Source organism: Rhinopithecus bieti, unplaced genomic scaffold (genome assembly GCF_001698545.2).
Source record: "Rhinopithecus bieti isolate Rb0 unplaced genomic scaffold, ASM169854v2 scaffold_21022, whole genome shotgun sequence".
NCBI classification, from domain to species: domain Eukaryota; kingdom Metazoa; phylum Chordata; class Mammalia; order Primates; family Cercopithecidae; genus Rhinopithecus; species Rhinopithecus bieti.
Window position 1 is genome coordinate 564,568 of NW_016810401.1, and position 14,717 is coordinate 579,284.

At 48.5% G+C, this 14,717-nt stretch overlaps 1 protein-coding gene across 1 annotated transcript; it reads right to left on the bottom strand.

The window, feature by feature from the left end:
- Positions 1 to 3,980: 3,980 nt before the first annotated feature.
- Positions 3,981 to 14,052, bottom strand: LOC108542014 (complement C1r subcomponent). The gene is given in 12 exon segments (XM_017891766.1): positions 3,981 to 4,754; positions 4,757 to 5,068; positions 5,819 to 5,893; positions 7,761 to 7,916; positions 8,279 to 8,357; positions 10,470 to 10,591; positions 10,699 to 10,846; positions 11,162 to 11,358; positions 11,457 to 11,603; positions 11,924 to 12,116; positions 13,617 to 13,845; positions 13,938 to 14,052. Coding segments are annotated over 12 exon segments (2,154 nt in total). The 5' UTR covers positions 13,982 to 14,052; the 3' UTR covers positions 3,981 to 4,302.
- Between the last annotated feature and the right edge of the window lie 665 nt (positions 14,053 to 14,717).

Consider the following 14,717-nt stretch of genomic DNA (forward strand, 5'->3'; position numbering starts at 1 on the left):
GCTCACGGCAGCCTTGAATTCCTGGGCTCAAGCATTCCTCCTGTTTCAGCCTCCTGAGTAGCTGGGACCATGGGCACACATCATCATGTCCAGCTAATTTTTAATTTTTTGTAATGATGGAATCTCACTATGTTGCCCGGGTTAGTCTTCTTTCAAGTTTTTTTTTTTTTTTTTTTTTTGACATCTGATGTTACCAATTGGTTAATTGGTTCTGACCAGGTTGGTCTTGAACTCCTGGGCTCAGACGATTCTCCAGCCTCGGCCTCCCAAAGTGCTAGGATTACAGGCATGAGCCACTGCTTCCGGCCTAAATTTTTTTTTAATTTAAAGAGCACCATCTGTTTTTTGAATAGATAAAACACCTACATGGTTAAAAATCGGAAAAATCAAAACAGCATACAATGATAACTTTTCCTTCCACCCCTCAGTACCCCCAGAGACCACCAATATTTCTTGTATACCTTTCCAGTGATCTTTTATACACACGTAAGTGATATATGCCTACTCCTGTTACGTATACAAATAGTAGCATTTTATTTTATTTCTTTCATTTTTGAAGTAGAGCCTTGCTGTGTCACTCAGGCTGGAGTACAGTGGTGTGATCATAGTTCATTGCAGCTTCGACTTCCCAGGCTCAAGCCATCCTCCCACCTCAGTCTCCCAAGTAGCTGGGACTACAGGCTCGTGCCAACACACCCGGCTACAAATGGAAATGGTAGCATTTTATACATAACATTTTATACATTCTGCATCTTACTTGTTTTCACTTACCATGCTGTCTGCAGTAAGGATTGAGTGGTTACATTGTATTTCATCATTTGGATATTCCGTAATTTACCTGAAACTTTGGTACCAGATACCTTTCAGAATGCAGGATTCCAATATTTTGTTATTATAAACAATGCTGCAATGACTAACCTACATGTGCCATTTATTTCATATGTGAGAAAATGTGGGCTAAATTCCTAGAAGTTGAATTGGTGAGTGAAAAGGCATATGCATTTGTAATTTTGGTTACCTGTCACTGAACTGCTCTCCGTAGGGTTTGTACCAATATACCTTCCAAAAAGCAATGTGTGAGAGTGATTCTTTCTCTACGTTTTCAGCAACATGGTATATTATTTTTGCCAATCTTACAGGTAAAAGATGGCATTTTATTTAAATATTTTCCTTATTATGAGTGAAGTTAAGCCCCAAAGCCTCAAAGCAATTTACGTTTTCTTTTCTGTGAACCATCTATTCACAGATCATTGGTTTTGTCTGTATTTTCCAATTCCAGTGTTCTTTGGGAATAAGACACACATGAGTTTGGGGCAGGGGAGTGGGAATTAGAAGGTCAGAGGAGTCATCTGACTCTCCTGGGAACTCCTCCGATTATTAAAATAAGAATAAGAGGGCTGAGTGCTGTGGCTCATGCCTGTAATCCCAGCACTTTGGGAGGCCGAGGTGGGCGGATCACTTGAAGTCAGAAGTTCAAGACCAGCCTTGTCAACATGGTGAAACGCCATCTCTACCAAAAGTACAAAAATTAACTGGGCACAGTGGCAGGCGCCTGTAATCCCAGCTACTTGGGAGGCTGAGGGAGGAGAATCTCTGGAACCTGGGAGGTGGAGGTTGCAGTGAGCTGAGATCAGGCCATTGCACTCCAGCCTGAATGACAGAGTGAGACTCTGTCTCAAAAAAAAAAAAAAAAAAAAGAATAAGGGACCCAGAATCTTAGTTTCCCAGGAACGTTAGAGATAATACGGTTCAGGCCAGGTGTGGTGGCTCACACCTGTAATCCCAGCACTTTGAGAGGCTGAGGCGGGTGGGTCACCTGAAATCAGGAGTTTGAGACCAGCCTGGCCAACATGGCAAAACCCTGTCTCTGTTAAAAATACAAAAATCAGCCAGGCATGGTGGTGCATGCCTGTATGCCCAGCTACTCGGGAGGCTGAAGCAGGAATCGCTTGAATTCAGGAGGCAGAGGTTGCAGTGAGCTGAGATCTTGCCACTACACTCCAGCCTGGGCAGCAGAACAAGACTCCGTCTCAGAAAAAAAATAATAATAACAAAAAATAAAAAAATAAATAATATGGTTCAGTGGTTTTTTTGTTTATTTGTTTTGTTTCTACTATCCTCATCTCCTCCACTCCACTCCAGTCCCCGGTAGAATGCTGAAGGTGCTTCACTTCTGAAAACATTTCTAATCATTAAAAACCTGGAATAAATGTATACTCCTCAAGTGTATTACACAATGTTGCTGTATGCTTCTGTGTAGACTGTGGGAAAAAGTTTCATATGTCATTTCTGCCCGTACCGGTCCACATTCCTGAAATCCAAAATGATCTAAAAATGGAAAGTGCTTTTGTAAGTTGGGCACTAAAACTTATTTAATGGCAAAATCTGACCTGAATGGATGGGTAGCTATTTAGAGTTTTTTTTTTAAATTAATCTCACTTACTATGAATATTTAAATATTTTTATAAAGAATTATTAATCTATTTTATTATAGGGTGCTGCTCTGGACCATGCTGGCGCCATCACATAATACAGAGTGTATTACATTGTGAAATCTATAGAATCTTGAATATTGAACAGCACTTGGCCCTGAGGGTGTCACACATTGGACTGTGGACCTGCATTTGGGCTTATAAACTCATCACTTTGGCTGGGCATGGTGGCACACGCCTGTAATCCCAGCCACTTGGGAGGCTGAGGCATGAGAATCCCTTGAACCTGGGAGGCAGAGGCTGCAGTGAGCTGAGATTGCACCACTGCACTCCAGCCTGGGTGATAGAATGAGACTCTGTCTCAAATAAAATAAAATAAAATAAAATAAAAAAAAAATAATAAAAAAAGTTTAAAAATAAGTTAAAGAAAAACCACATCCCTTGGGAATGGTTTAACTCTGCTGTCTTCTTAAGTTCAGGCCTGTGTGTGCTGGGTCATGTAAAGTTGTTTAAACAAGTCTGGAACAGTCAATTGTGCAATAACATCATGATATTGTTCTACTACAAATACTTATAACGCTTAATCCAAGTTCTGGGTCCTTTTCTGATCTTTAAAGATATCTTAAAGAATACAAGTGATTTAACAATACTGCTAGTGATTCAACTTGGAAACAAAAGTTCATAGCACTCCTCTCCTAAGGAATATTTACAGATTGGAAGATGAGCTGTTAAAAAAGCTGTTGTAGGCTGGGTGCGGTGGTTCACACCTGTAATCTCAGCACTTTGGAGGCCAAGGCAGGTGGATCACTTGAGGTCAAGAGTTCGAGACTAGCCTGGCCAACATGGCAAAACCCTGTCTCTACTATTAGCCTGGCAGCGGTGACAGGTGCCTGTAATTCCAGCTACTCAGGTGGCTGAGGCACAAGAGTCCCTTGAACCCTAAGGCAGAGGTTGCAGATAGCCAAGGTTGTGCCACTACACTCCAGCCTGGGCGACAGAGTGAGAGTCTGTCTTGAAAAATTAAAAAAAGCTGTTACATTTACAACTACGCATGTGGGAAAATCAGCATTTTCTTTATATTGTACAATCAAAACAAAACACAGATATTTATTGTTATCCACAACCCTAATTGTAAATGTGTTCACGAACTTAATTGTTCTTGTTGCCTTCCTAAGTAAATATTTTAAAAATGACCTTCCTTACAAAATATTCTTTTTTATTTTTTTTTTGAGACGGATTCTGGCTCTGTTGCCCAGTCTGGAGTGCAGTGGCCGGATCTCGGCTCACTGCAAGCTCCACCTCCCGGGTTTACGCCATTCTCCTGCCTCAGCCTCCCGAATAGCTGGGACTACAGGCGCCCGCCACCTCGCCCGGCTAGTTTTGTATTTTAGTAGAGACGGGGTTTCACCGTGTTAGCCAGGATGGTCTTGATCTCCTGACCTCGTGATCCGCCCGTCTCGGCCTCCCAAAGTGCTGGGATTACAGGCTTGAGCCACCGCGCCCGGCCACAAAATATTTTTATATAAAACAAATACAACTTTTGACTCGTTTTGCACGCTGGCATTTCTCATAAAATTTTATTTGGAAAAAGTTATATTCAATGACCCAATGGTATAAAAGTGGGAGAGGAAAGTGACAGCTAGAGATTGGTAACTGCATCCTCTGCAATCCTCGGAAGAAAGAAAGGGCCTCTTTGGGCTGTTTCAGGTAAAGTATGTCAATGGGACTATAGGAAAGAGAATTTCCACACTGTCTTTCTGCATCAGTGATTTTAATAGAGACTCTTAGTGGTTATCAACAACTGGTCAGTTTTTTTTTTTTTTTTTTTTTTTGCACTGCTCTCTGGATTTGGACCTAGCGAATTCTGGGCTCAGTCCTCTTCCTCCATCTCTTTCTTGATCCAATCCACGTAGTTGAGCACTTTGGTGTAGAAGCCATAGCCCTTGCTGCACCCGATGCCCCAGGACACGATGCCTGTTGCCATCCAGCGATCAGTGTTCGGGTCCCTTACTGCAAAACGCCCCACTATCCCCTGGCAGGCATCCTGTTTTAGAGATGGGTGCCCAGCACAGAACATGTTTTGAGAGAACACATCCATCCTATTCTTTCCCCGGAGCCAGGTCTCACAGTCCTCTCGATTAGCTACGGGCAGACGGACAAACCTGAGGTCATGAGCAATCTTCTCCTCCATGACCCCAAAGCCACTGACATAGCCCATCAAGCCCAGGTCATAGAAGGTCTCGTTGTCAGGGAGGCAGATGGGGAGGAGGTTGGGACCGAGGGTGACACTATTTTCCAGCTCCAGCAGGGCGATGTCCCCTCAAAATTGTGGGACTCATCCTGACGGTAGTCCGGGTGGATGCTGACCCTGCGGATGGGGTGATTTGCCAGCTTCATGAGCTCTTCCACATTTGTGTGGCCCAGGAACACATCCAAGGAGGCATTGCTTTGTGCCTCGTGTTCCTTGGGATACAGGGTGTGGGCAGCCGTGAGGATCCAGCGGTCCCCCAGCAGGGCTCCGCCCCCGCGCCCGTGGATGTTGGTGAACACCTGCCAGGGGAAGTTGCCCATCTTGGCTTTTTGCCCTCCGATGATGCGCTGCCTCTGTTCCACAGGGTGCACGGGCTTCCCACACACTGAGGGAGAGACAGGGAAGATAAGGGAGAGACAGGGAAGACAAGGGCGAGTCAGCTCCAGGTCCCACACCTCTTCCCTCTGTGGCCAGCCAGCTCCAATGTTTGCCCTCTCTTTTTGGCTTCTGTCTCTTTTCTCTTTCTCCTCCCATCCCCACACCTCCGTCACTGGCCTATTGACAGGCTCTTCTCCTTGTTCTTTTTTTTTTTTTTTAATTATTACTTTTATTTTTTGAGACTTCTTGCTTTGTCGCCCAGGCTGGAGTGCAGTGGCGCGATTTCAGCTCACTGCAACCTACGCCTCCTGGGTTCAAGTAATTCTTGTGCCTCAGCCACTCAAGTAGCTGGGACTACAGGCATGTGCCACCATGCTTGGCTAATTTTTCTGTTTTTAGTAGAGGCTGAGTTTCACCATTGTTGCCCAGACTGGTCTCGAACTCCTGACCTCAGGTGATCCGCCTATCTCGGCCTCCCAAAGTGCTGGGATTACAGGTGTGAGCCACCACATCTTGCCCCTTGTTCTTGTTTATTTCTTCCTAGGGTATCTCCCATTGTTTTTATTCTCTGACTTCCCATCTGCTTAGTGAAAATGCTGGCGTTTCGGGATTGAATTCAGCACTCTTCCCCTCTCTCGCTTTCTCCTGGGATGTTCCCCTCACTTCTCCTCTGTCTCCTTTTTCTGGGCCACACTGCTTTTGAGGCCCTGCAGGCTGCTAAAGGCCCCGAGGATGGCCCCATAGGGTTTCCACTCACCTGGCAAGCACCGAGGAATCTTCTCTCCCTTCTGTTCATTCTTCCAAATGCCCTGTGCTGTGCAGGTGTACACCCCTGAGGGCAGAGGAGGCAAGAATCAAGTTGGGAGGTGATGGGTAAGAAAACTAGGTTGCAGAGGCAGCAAGTACTGAGTGTGCTCGACAGGGAGAGGGGTAGGGAGGAACAACATGGCAAGGGCCAAAGGTCAAAGGCTCAACTCTAGAAGGAAAAAATGTCAAGTGTTCAGAGGCTCTAGACCTATATTTTGTTTTAATGTCAAGTAAAAAAATCAGAATGCTTAACTATTGATATATGTTTGCTGTGATCCCTGTTTGTGAAAGTAGACATAAAAACCAGAAGGAATATATCAAAATCTTATCTGTGATTGCATCTTGGTTGTGGAATCATAGACGATAATTGTAGCTACGTCTTCTGATTGCTGAAAATGTGCCATGCTTGTTGCTAAGCACTTTATCTGCATGATCTCATTTAAACACTACAGTGACACTTGCACGTGTGTGTTATTATCCTCATTGTGGATGAGGAAGCTGAGCTTAAATAATTTGCACAGGGTCACATAACTTCTAAGTGCCAGAACCAAGGTACAAGAAGTTTTCTGACTCCAAAGCCCAGCTCTTAACGAATACCATTTATAATCCAGATTTTTTTCCTTTTTTCTGTATTTCAAACCTATAATGCATGTTATTTCTAATATTTAAAAAAAGTTTGAAAAATACTCACTAATGAGTGAGAGTCATTTAGTAAAACTAGGCACAAAAATCACAACCAGGTTGAGAGGGGAGAATGGAGAGGGGAATTTCACTGAGTTAGCTGTAGTGCTTATGGTGGTGATGAAGATTGTGGTGTTGGTGTTGGTGGTGACTGTGGTGTTGATGTTGGTAATGGTGGTGGTGATTGTGGTGTTGATGTTGGTAATGGTGGTGGTGATTGTGGTGTTGGTGTTGGTGGTGACAGTGGTGTTGTTAATGGTGGTATTGTTAATGGTGATAGTGGTGATGGTGGTATTGGTGGTGATGATGGTGTTGGTACTGGTGGTAGTGATGATAGTGTTGGTAATGGTGATGGTGGTGATGGGGTTGGTAATGGTGGTGTTGGTGTTGGAATGGTGGTGGTGCTGACAGTGGTGCTGGTAATGGTGTTAGTAATGGTGGTGGTTATAATGGTAGTTGTGATGGTGGTATTCGTAATGGTGATAGTGATGATGGTGGTGGTGATAGTGGTGTTGGTAATGGTGATGGAGGTGATGGTAGTGTTGGTGTTGGCAGTGGTGATGGTAGTGATAGTGGTGTTGGTAATGGTGATGGAGGTGATGGTAGTGTTGGTGTTGGCAGTGGTGATGGTAGTGATAGTGGTGTTGGTAATGGTGGTGGTGATCATGGTAGTGTTGACAATGGTGTTGGTTATGATGATGGTGGTGATGGTGGTGTTAGTGTTGGTGGTGATGATGATGTTGGTAATGGTGATGATGGTGATGATGGCATTGGTGTTGGTGGTGGTGTTGGTGTTGGTAATGGTGATAGTGGTGTTGGTAATGGTGGTGGTGTAATGGTAGTGGGTGGATGGTGGTTGATGGTGATTGTGCTGGCATTGATGCTACTGGTAGTGTTGCTGATGTTGTTACTGGTAGTAGTGGTGATGGCAGTGATGGTAGCAGTGGGAGTGTGGTGGAGGCAATGGTGGTAGTAGGGACGATGTGGTGACAGTGAGCTGTTTATGCGATTTGAATCTTTTCTTTGCATCAGCTTAGATGCCTCCTTCTTCAAACTTACAAGGTTCCTATTAGCACTATAAATTAGGCCCCTGAAGCCAGTGCCCTGGCAGATACCTTAATATGCATTCCCTAGGGATTCTACTGGGAGAAATCTCAGAGGATACTCCAAGGGGATGGAAGGGAGGAAATTTCCATTTGCATTGGTCCTACCTTGCTCAGACTCCTTGCTGCCAGCTCTGGTCTGCATCTTGTAATATGGCTCGTGGCAGTAGTACTGGATACGTGCCTTGTAGGTGTTCACCCCCATTGTGGTGGTGTAACGGAAGGCACCATTAGGCAGGTTTCGGGGCTGCCCACAGTCCTTGACTTGGAGAGAACACAGGGCAGGGTGAGAGCTGAGAATGGCTGTGCTGGAACTTCAGTGGGGAGAGTGTGAGTTGTCCACCCGCAGAGCAGGCTGAGAAGCTTAGAAAAGATAGTCAGTGGCGAGGGCCCTTGCAATGGACAGGAGTTGGGTGGTGTGAAATTCAGTTCTAGGTAGAGCCCATCCATCCCATTGAGATGAGGACTCACTGATTCCTGAGATGGGCCATAGGCATCAAAGGACAAGTCAGGGTGAGGGTCTCTTGGAAAGAGGCTTAGTCTGGACCCCTCCTTCTTTCTTGGCCCAGGTCCTCAAGGCTGGAAGTGGGAAGTCCCCAGGGTCATATCCCTGAATTGTGACTTACTCTTGCATCTGGGCATGGCACGATGCCATGTGCCATCATCCTGGCAGACAGCTGTGAAGGAGTGCAGCACCTGGTTCCCCTGTTGAGCAGAGGACAGAGGTGTCATCAGTGCCAAGAGGCAACGCAGGTCCCCTTCCTGCCCTTCCCACACAGGAGTGGGAGGCAATACAAAGACATCTCTCAGCTCCCCCATGGATGTGGCTCCTTCTTCCTTCTCCCCAGCCCATTGCAGACAGGAGCACTGAGCCACCCTGCAGCAAGTCAGGGCGGGACTAATTGATAGACCCGATCATCCTCTCTCCAGACTGTGGCCTATTCCCACTGAGGTCTAATTGAATCCCACAATTTGTAATTTAAAAAATCACAAGCCACGTTTGAGTGTTTTTTGTATCAAAACAAAAGCCTGTGCTCCAGGGCAGAACCATGTTTCTCTGGCTGGAGTCCCCTGCCTCCAGGCCTGCATCACTTTCTCTCTCCTGGGTTGCAGTTTTCCTAAGGACAGAGGCCTTCCCTGAAATCCTAGAGCCACCTCACTCCTTTGAAAGGTGCTGGAGACGTTGATGTATGTGAAGGGCTGTTGCTGTTGAGCAGGGACAAGACTAGGAAATGGCAGTCTTTGAAATGAAAAGTTACTGGACAATATGAGTGAGTTTTACTAAGACCAAAAATCGGCCAGGTGCAGTGGCTCACGCCTGTAATCCCAGCACTTCCGGGGGCCGAGATAGGCAGATCACTTGAGGCCAGGAGTTCGAGACAAGCCTGGGCAACATGGAGAAACCCTGTCTCTACTAAAAATACAAAAATTAGCCAGGCATGGTGGCACACGCCTGTAATTCCAACAACTCAGGTGGCTGAGGCACTTGAATAGCTTGAATCCAGGAGAATCACTTGAAATTGGGAGGCAGAGTTTACAGGGAGCTGAGATCATGCCACTGCCTGGGTGACAGAGCAAGACTGTCTCTCAAAACTAAAATAAAAAGACCAAAAATAATTCCATAAAGTTAGTCCTGGGAAAGATTGCAAGAGAATGTGTATGAGAACTAGACCGTCTGAGTAAAATGTAGGTAATGTGAGAAACAGTGTGACTTGCTTTAAATTCTATGACGTGAATGACAAATGCAAAAGTAAGGGCAGTGGGTGGTGCAGGCAAGGGAGGGTTGTAATATGAGCAAAGAGGTTGTTAGTCTCCAGTCCTCTGGACCCAGGACACCCACCCAATCCTCCTGATGGAGATGGAAGCACCTTGGAGTAAAGAACAATGCATCAGATGAACTCGACTTGATGCAACATTCAAATGTGAGCTCCACAAAGGCTGTGTGACTTTGTGGGTTTCTTTTTACGAACTTCCCACATCTAGGACAGTGCCTGACAGTAGACCCTTAAAATGTGCATTAAATGAATTAACTGTGACTTAAGGACATGTCATAGGTCTCTTCTTTGATTCTGATTAAGTCTTCCGTATGGACCTATTGAGCAACGAAGGGATGTCCAGTCTTGGGTCTCTGTCCAGAGACACAGAGAATTTTTAGTTTACCAGCTTTTGTGAGATCGATCCACGGATAAAACCATATTCCTTCCTGAATCTTCAGAGCTGAGGACAGGACGGTGGGCCCAGGGTGAGACCACCAACATGTGTAAAAGAGCCCTGGAGCAGGAGGCAGGAGATTGGGGTCCTAGTCCCTGCCGTAGAAAATCACTATGTGATGTTGATAAGTCACTACATCTCCACCCCGCCTTTCCAGTTCCTTCAGCTTTCTTGATTATTGGACGAGGGCAATAGTTCTTAAACTTGGCTGCACATTAGAATCACCTGGGTAGTTTTAAATAGTCTTGTTGCTCAGGCTCTACTCCAGATCAATGGAATGAGAGTCTCTTTTGGGGGCCATTGACTTCATATTTATTTATTGACTGATTTTTATTTTTTAGAGACAGAGTCTGGCTATATTGCTCAAGCTGGAGTGCAGTGGCTATTCACAGGGGCCTTGTATGATTGGGCTCAAGCAATCTTCCAGGATTGTAAACTCTCTGTTTTAAGTGTGCAGCAAGTTGGAGAGCTGGTGGACCAGGAGACTCTTCCAGCTGAAACGTCTATGACTCCAGCTGGGGTGAGACTAAATCCTCTGTGAACCCACCATCTGAATTCCCCCTGGGATGCTGGGCCGGCTCTCTCCCCTCAGCCCTGGGCTCTTACCTCTATGAGCTGGTAGCCTAGCTTGCAGGTAGCAATGAAGTAGTCACGGAACTGGTACTGAGGCTGCAGGTTCTGGATGACGGTGAACTCGTCTAGGGTCTTGGGCTGGGGACACTTGATGACTATTGGGGAGACCGGAGGGTGTATTTATTTCAGAGCCACCTGCCCTTCCTTCTTCCCACCTTTTCCCCATTGCTGGCCATTGAGGGAAGCCCCCAGGGAGCCTTACTCTCGGTGGTGTAGCGCAGCTTCCAGCCCCGGCTGTCCCCTGACTCATCTGTGAAGAACAGCAGATCCACAGCATTGCTGCTGGTGTCAAGGTCGGGGGGCCTTTGCTTCCCACAGAACTCGCCAATGTTCTTCCCGTTGGCATAGATCTGGTAGGGCAGGAGGGTTTTTTTTTTTTTTTTTTTTTTCCAGCTTGGACATTTTTACACAGGGCCAACTGTGTAGTAGCCTGGTGGCCAGGGTGGTGGTGGTGATGAAATCCTGCCTTATGTGTGTTTTCAGGGGAAGGTGGAAAGGGATCCCCATGACCCAATTCTAGTTGTGTGGGAACTTGCCCAGCCCATGGGTGATGTTGGCCGTTCCTGCCCCAGCAGGCCAGGGGATCCAGGAGGAAGTTGGGACAAGAGGAGCGAAGTGCAGAAGGAATGGGAGGAAGGGATCTTTCAGGGTTAGGACGGCTGTACCTGCAGCTGGTCATAGGGGCAATGTACTTGCTGGTGGTCATCAATTTCAAAAGGCTCTAGGAACTTGAGGTGCAGGGTGAGGCCCCGCTCCACCCGGATGCTGTAGTTGCAGCGCAGGTCAGGGGGGTAGGACCGGGGGTACTCCAGGCTGGAGATGTAGCCCGATGCCTCCGTGTACAGCTCGCTACTGCACTCAGCTGTGAGAACAGAGCCGCAGGGCATCACGGGGGCGCTCTCACTGGCCCAGCAAGCCCTGGCTGAACCCCTGTCTCCCTGCTACACCACTCTGGCTCACCTTGGCAGGAATGCCTGTCCTTCTGAAGCTCATAGCCTGGACGGCAGGAACAGAAGTAGCCTCCAACGTAGTTGTGACACAAGTGCTGGCACTGGGGCTGGGGGTCCTTCTCCCCTGATTTGCTCTGGGAAGCACATTCATCAAGGTCTGGAAGGCATTCAGGAAGGAGGGTTAAGCTCCAGCTGGGAGACTGGAGTAGTGGCTCTGACCTTAGGAGGTCACTCACCAGAGGCCTAAAGACAAAGGCATCTTTAGGTCACCTGGACCTCCAGGCCTCTCCAAAGCTCTCTGGGGACTGCTCCATGAGGACAGAGCCCAAGTTGACAGGCCTTGTTAGGGAAAGTTCTCTTGAGGGGAGGAACAAGGAAAGCCAGCCTTTCAGCTTCTTTTGATTCAAGATTCCCTTTCCTGGCCTCCATTCAATGTGGCTGAGGTTAGAGAAAAGGCATCTCTGGGAGGCTACTCACCCACAGCTTGGTAGTAGGCCAGGAAGCCCTTGTAGAACATGATGGTCCCATTTTCCTCGTTGGAGAAGTCCGTGTGGAAGGTCAGCAGCATCTTGTTCCCTTGGGACATAAATTCCTTCTTTCCTGGGGGGTTGCCCAGTGGAGAACCCAGTTGCCCACAGAACCTCCCCAGGTTTTTCTTATCAGCAGAGATCTGGTGGAAGAAGGATAGGGGGTAGGAAGAAGACCTGTGTGGAGTGGTACACGTGGTGGCTCAATGACAGTCCTCCTTGTTTCGCCCAGAGTGAATCATGCACCACATTGGCTCCACTGGTCACTACCTGCTGGGCTCAGCTGCTGCAAACTTCCCCATGTGACTTTCAACTGTTCCCTGAGTCTCCCACTGACTCACTCTTGCATGTTGTCCTGCACTGGGTACCTCACCCTTCCCTGTTTTCTGCTCCACTGACAGGTTTCAGGTCATTCTCCAACCCCACCACCTGCTATGGCCTGTTCCCCTGGGGTCCTGGTTGTCTGTACCCAGCCTTTACTCACCCCTCATTCCCAGAGCTTGGACAGCTCTGCTTTATTTTCGTCTTCAGATTCCACCTCAGCCTAATCAAACCATTCACACCTGGAGTGCCTCCTGATGCCCTCGGGTGAACATAAGCCCTGAATTCCACCAGTCTCAGCCTCAGCAGGCATTGCCTCATCCCTCATTCTTCCTACTCACAGCTCTTCAACCTCTCCTTGCCCCTGCCACCAAACGCCCTCCCCCAACACTGCACACTCGCCAACTCTTCTGGCTGGGGAAGATATGCCATTTTCATGTAATTCACGCATAACCTCCAGGGGTCTCCTGGGAATGGTAGTTATTGGACCTTCGCAGGCTCTGCTTGAGCCCTGAATCTCATTTTTTTTTTTTTTTTTTTTTTTTTTTGAGACGGAGTCTTGCTCTGCCGCCTAGGCTGGAGTGCAGTGGCTGGATCTCAGCTCACTGCAAGCTCTGCCTCCCGGGTTCACGCCATTCTCCTGTCTCAGCCTCCCGAGTAGCTGGGACTACAGGCGCCCACCTCGTCGCCCGGCTAGTTTTTTGTATTTTTTAGTAGAGACGGGGTTTCACCCTATTAGCCAGGATGGTCTCGATCTCCTGACCTCATGATCCGCCCGTCTCGGCCTCCCAAAGTGCTGGGATTACAGGCTTGAGCCACCGTGCCCGGCCATCTCATTTTTACTGGATAGAGAAAGATGGGCCAGGGAAGGCTGTCACAGAGGTGAGAGTTCTGAGCCTACTGTCCTTGCTGAAGACTATTCCCGTGCTGCCAGAGCACACATTTCTCCTCCTCATGTCCCTGTGTTCCTGTTGAGGCAGGCAGCCATGCCAATCTTCTCCTTGGAGACAGGGAAGCTGAGGCACGGTGGTTTCCCAAAGGCTCTCAGCTAGACAGCAGATGGGGAAGGTTTTCCTGATTCAGTGCACAGTGAATTTCCTGAGTGGGTCCTGTCCCCTTCTCTGTGCTTCTCCCCTCAGTGCTCACTGAGGGCCTCTACACCAGTGAGCGTTCCATCCAGGGCAACCCTTGGCTCTAAGAGATGCAGTCGGCCATCAGCTCTTGCGGGGCTGGGCTGTGTCTGGGGGTGTGCATGCCATACAGATCCCAGATCCCAGAGGGTCCCGTTTTGTCTCCCCTCTGCCCGCCCATCCTGCCCCTACCTTGACATAGTCATAGAAGCAGCCTTCAGAAGGCTCCAGGTCAAAGTGCTGGAAGATGAGCTTCACCCTGTATCCCGTGGGGACTGTGATCACAGTGGTTGTTTCAAAGCTGTTGGGGTAAGGCTTGGGGAACAGAGGGGAAGTCACCTCCCCAAATAACTTCTGAGGGATGGGAATGGAGCCTCCTGCCCTGCAGAACAGGGCCGGCACCAGGAGGTACAAGAGCCACCTGCCAAGACAAAAGAGAGTGTCTGGAGTTGGAGGGGTTCAGCACTCTTGCCATGTGGGCAGTGGCCGTGGCAGGGGATGAGATGGCCATACCGCTGGGCATCCTCCTCTCTGCCCACTCTGGACCTCACCGACATGTTCTCAGCAGGGGTGCCTGGGTGGGGAGGGCGGCCTTTGCAGCTGCTGCATTGGGTCACTCCCCAGGGCAGTGTCCAGTCCAGAGGCCACCACATTCCCCTCACACTCCCTTTCCAGCCTCCTCCCCCGCCCGGCCCCATCCCTCCCCTCCCCTTCCAGGAATAGGACTGGCTTGGGACAAGTTAGTGGAGGGTGAGGGTTTCCACCCATGGGTCTTTGAAAGGGCTCCCACAGGTTCAGTAAGAGCGTCTGGGAGAGACCATCTGTGGAGTGTGGGACACAGGCAGAGTGTCCCCTCCTGGGCAGTGGGTCCCCTCCTCTCGCTGCTCCCTGCCATGAGCCCAGAGGGAAGAAAGGACCATGGCATGAGCTTCTGTGTATAAGGTCTCCTCTGGTCCTTAGGAGGAGGGATGGGGCGTGTGTTGTGTGTGTCCATGTGTGTGCACAGTGGGATTGATGAGAGAAGAGTGTATGAAGAGAAAAGGGTGTTCCCGTCTCCCTGAATTGCCTCCCATGCCCTGGCTTCTCCCCTGGCTTCCCCCTCCCTCCTGGGTGCCCATCACCTTTACTCACATTTCTCAAGGCCCGTGTTGAATCCTGGGCTCTCCTGACAGCGTCTTCATGCACTGTGTGCAGAGGGAGCCCGCGTCACGCACAGCAGGGAGGGGAGGGTTTTCTGTGGAATGGAGGGGGGACCATTCCCGGAGGAATGTTGGAGGGAATGAACTATTTGCA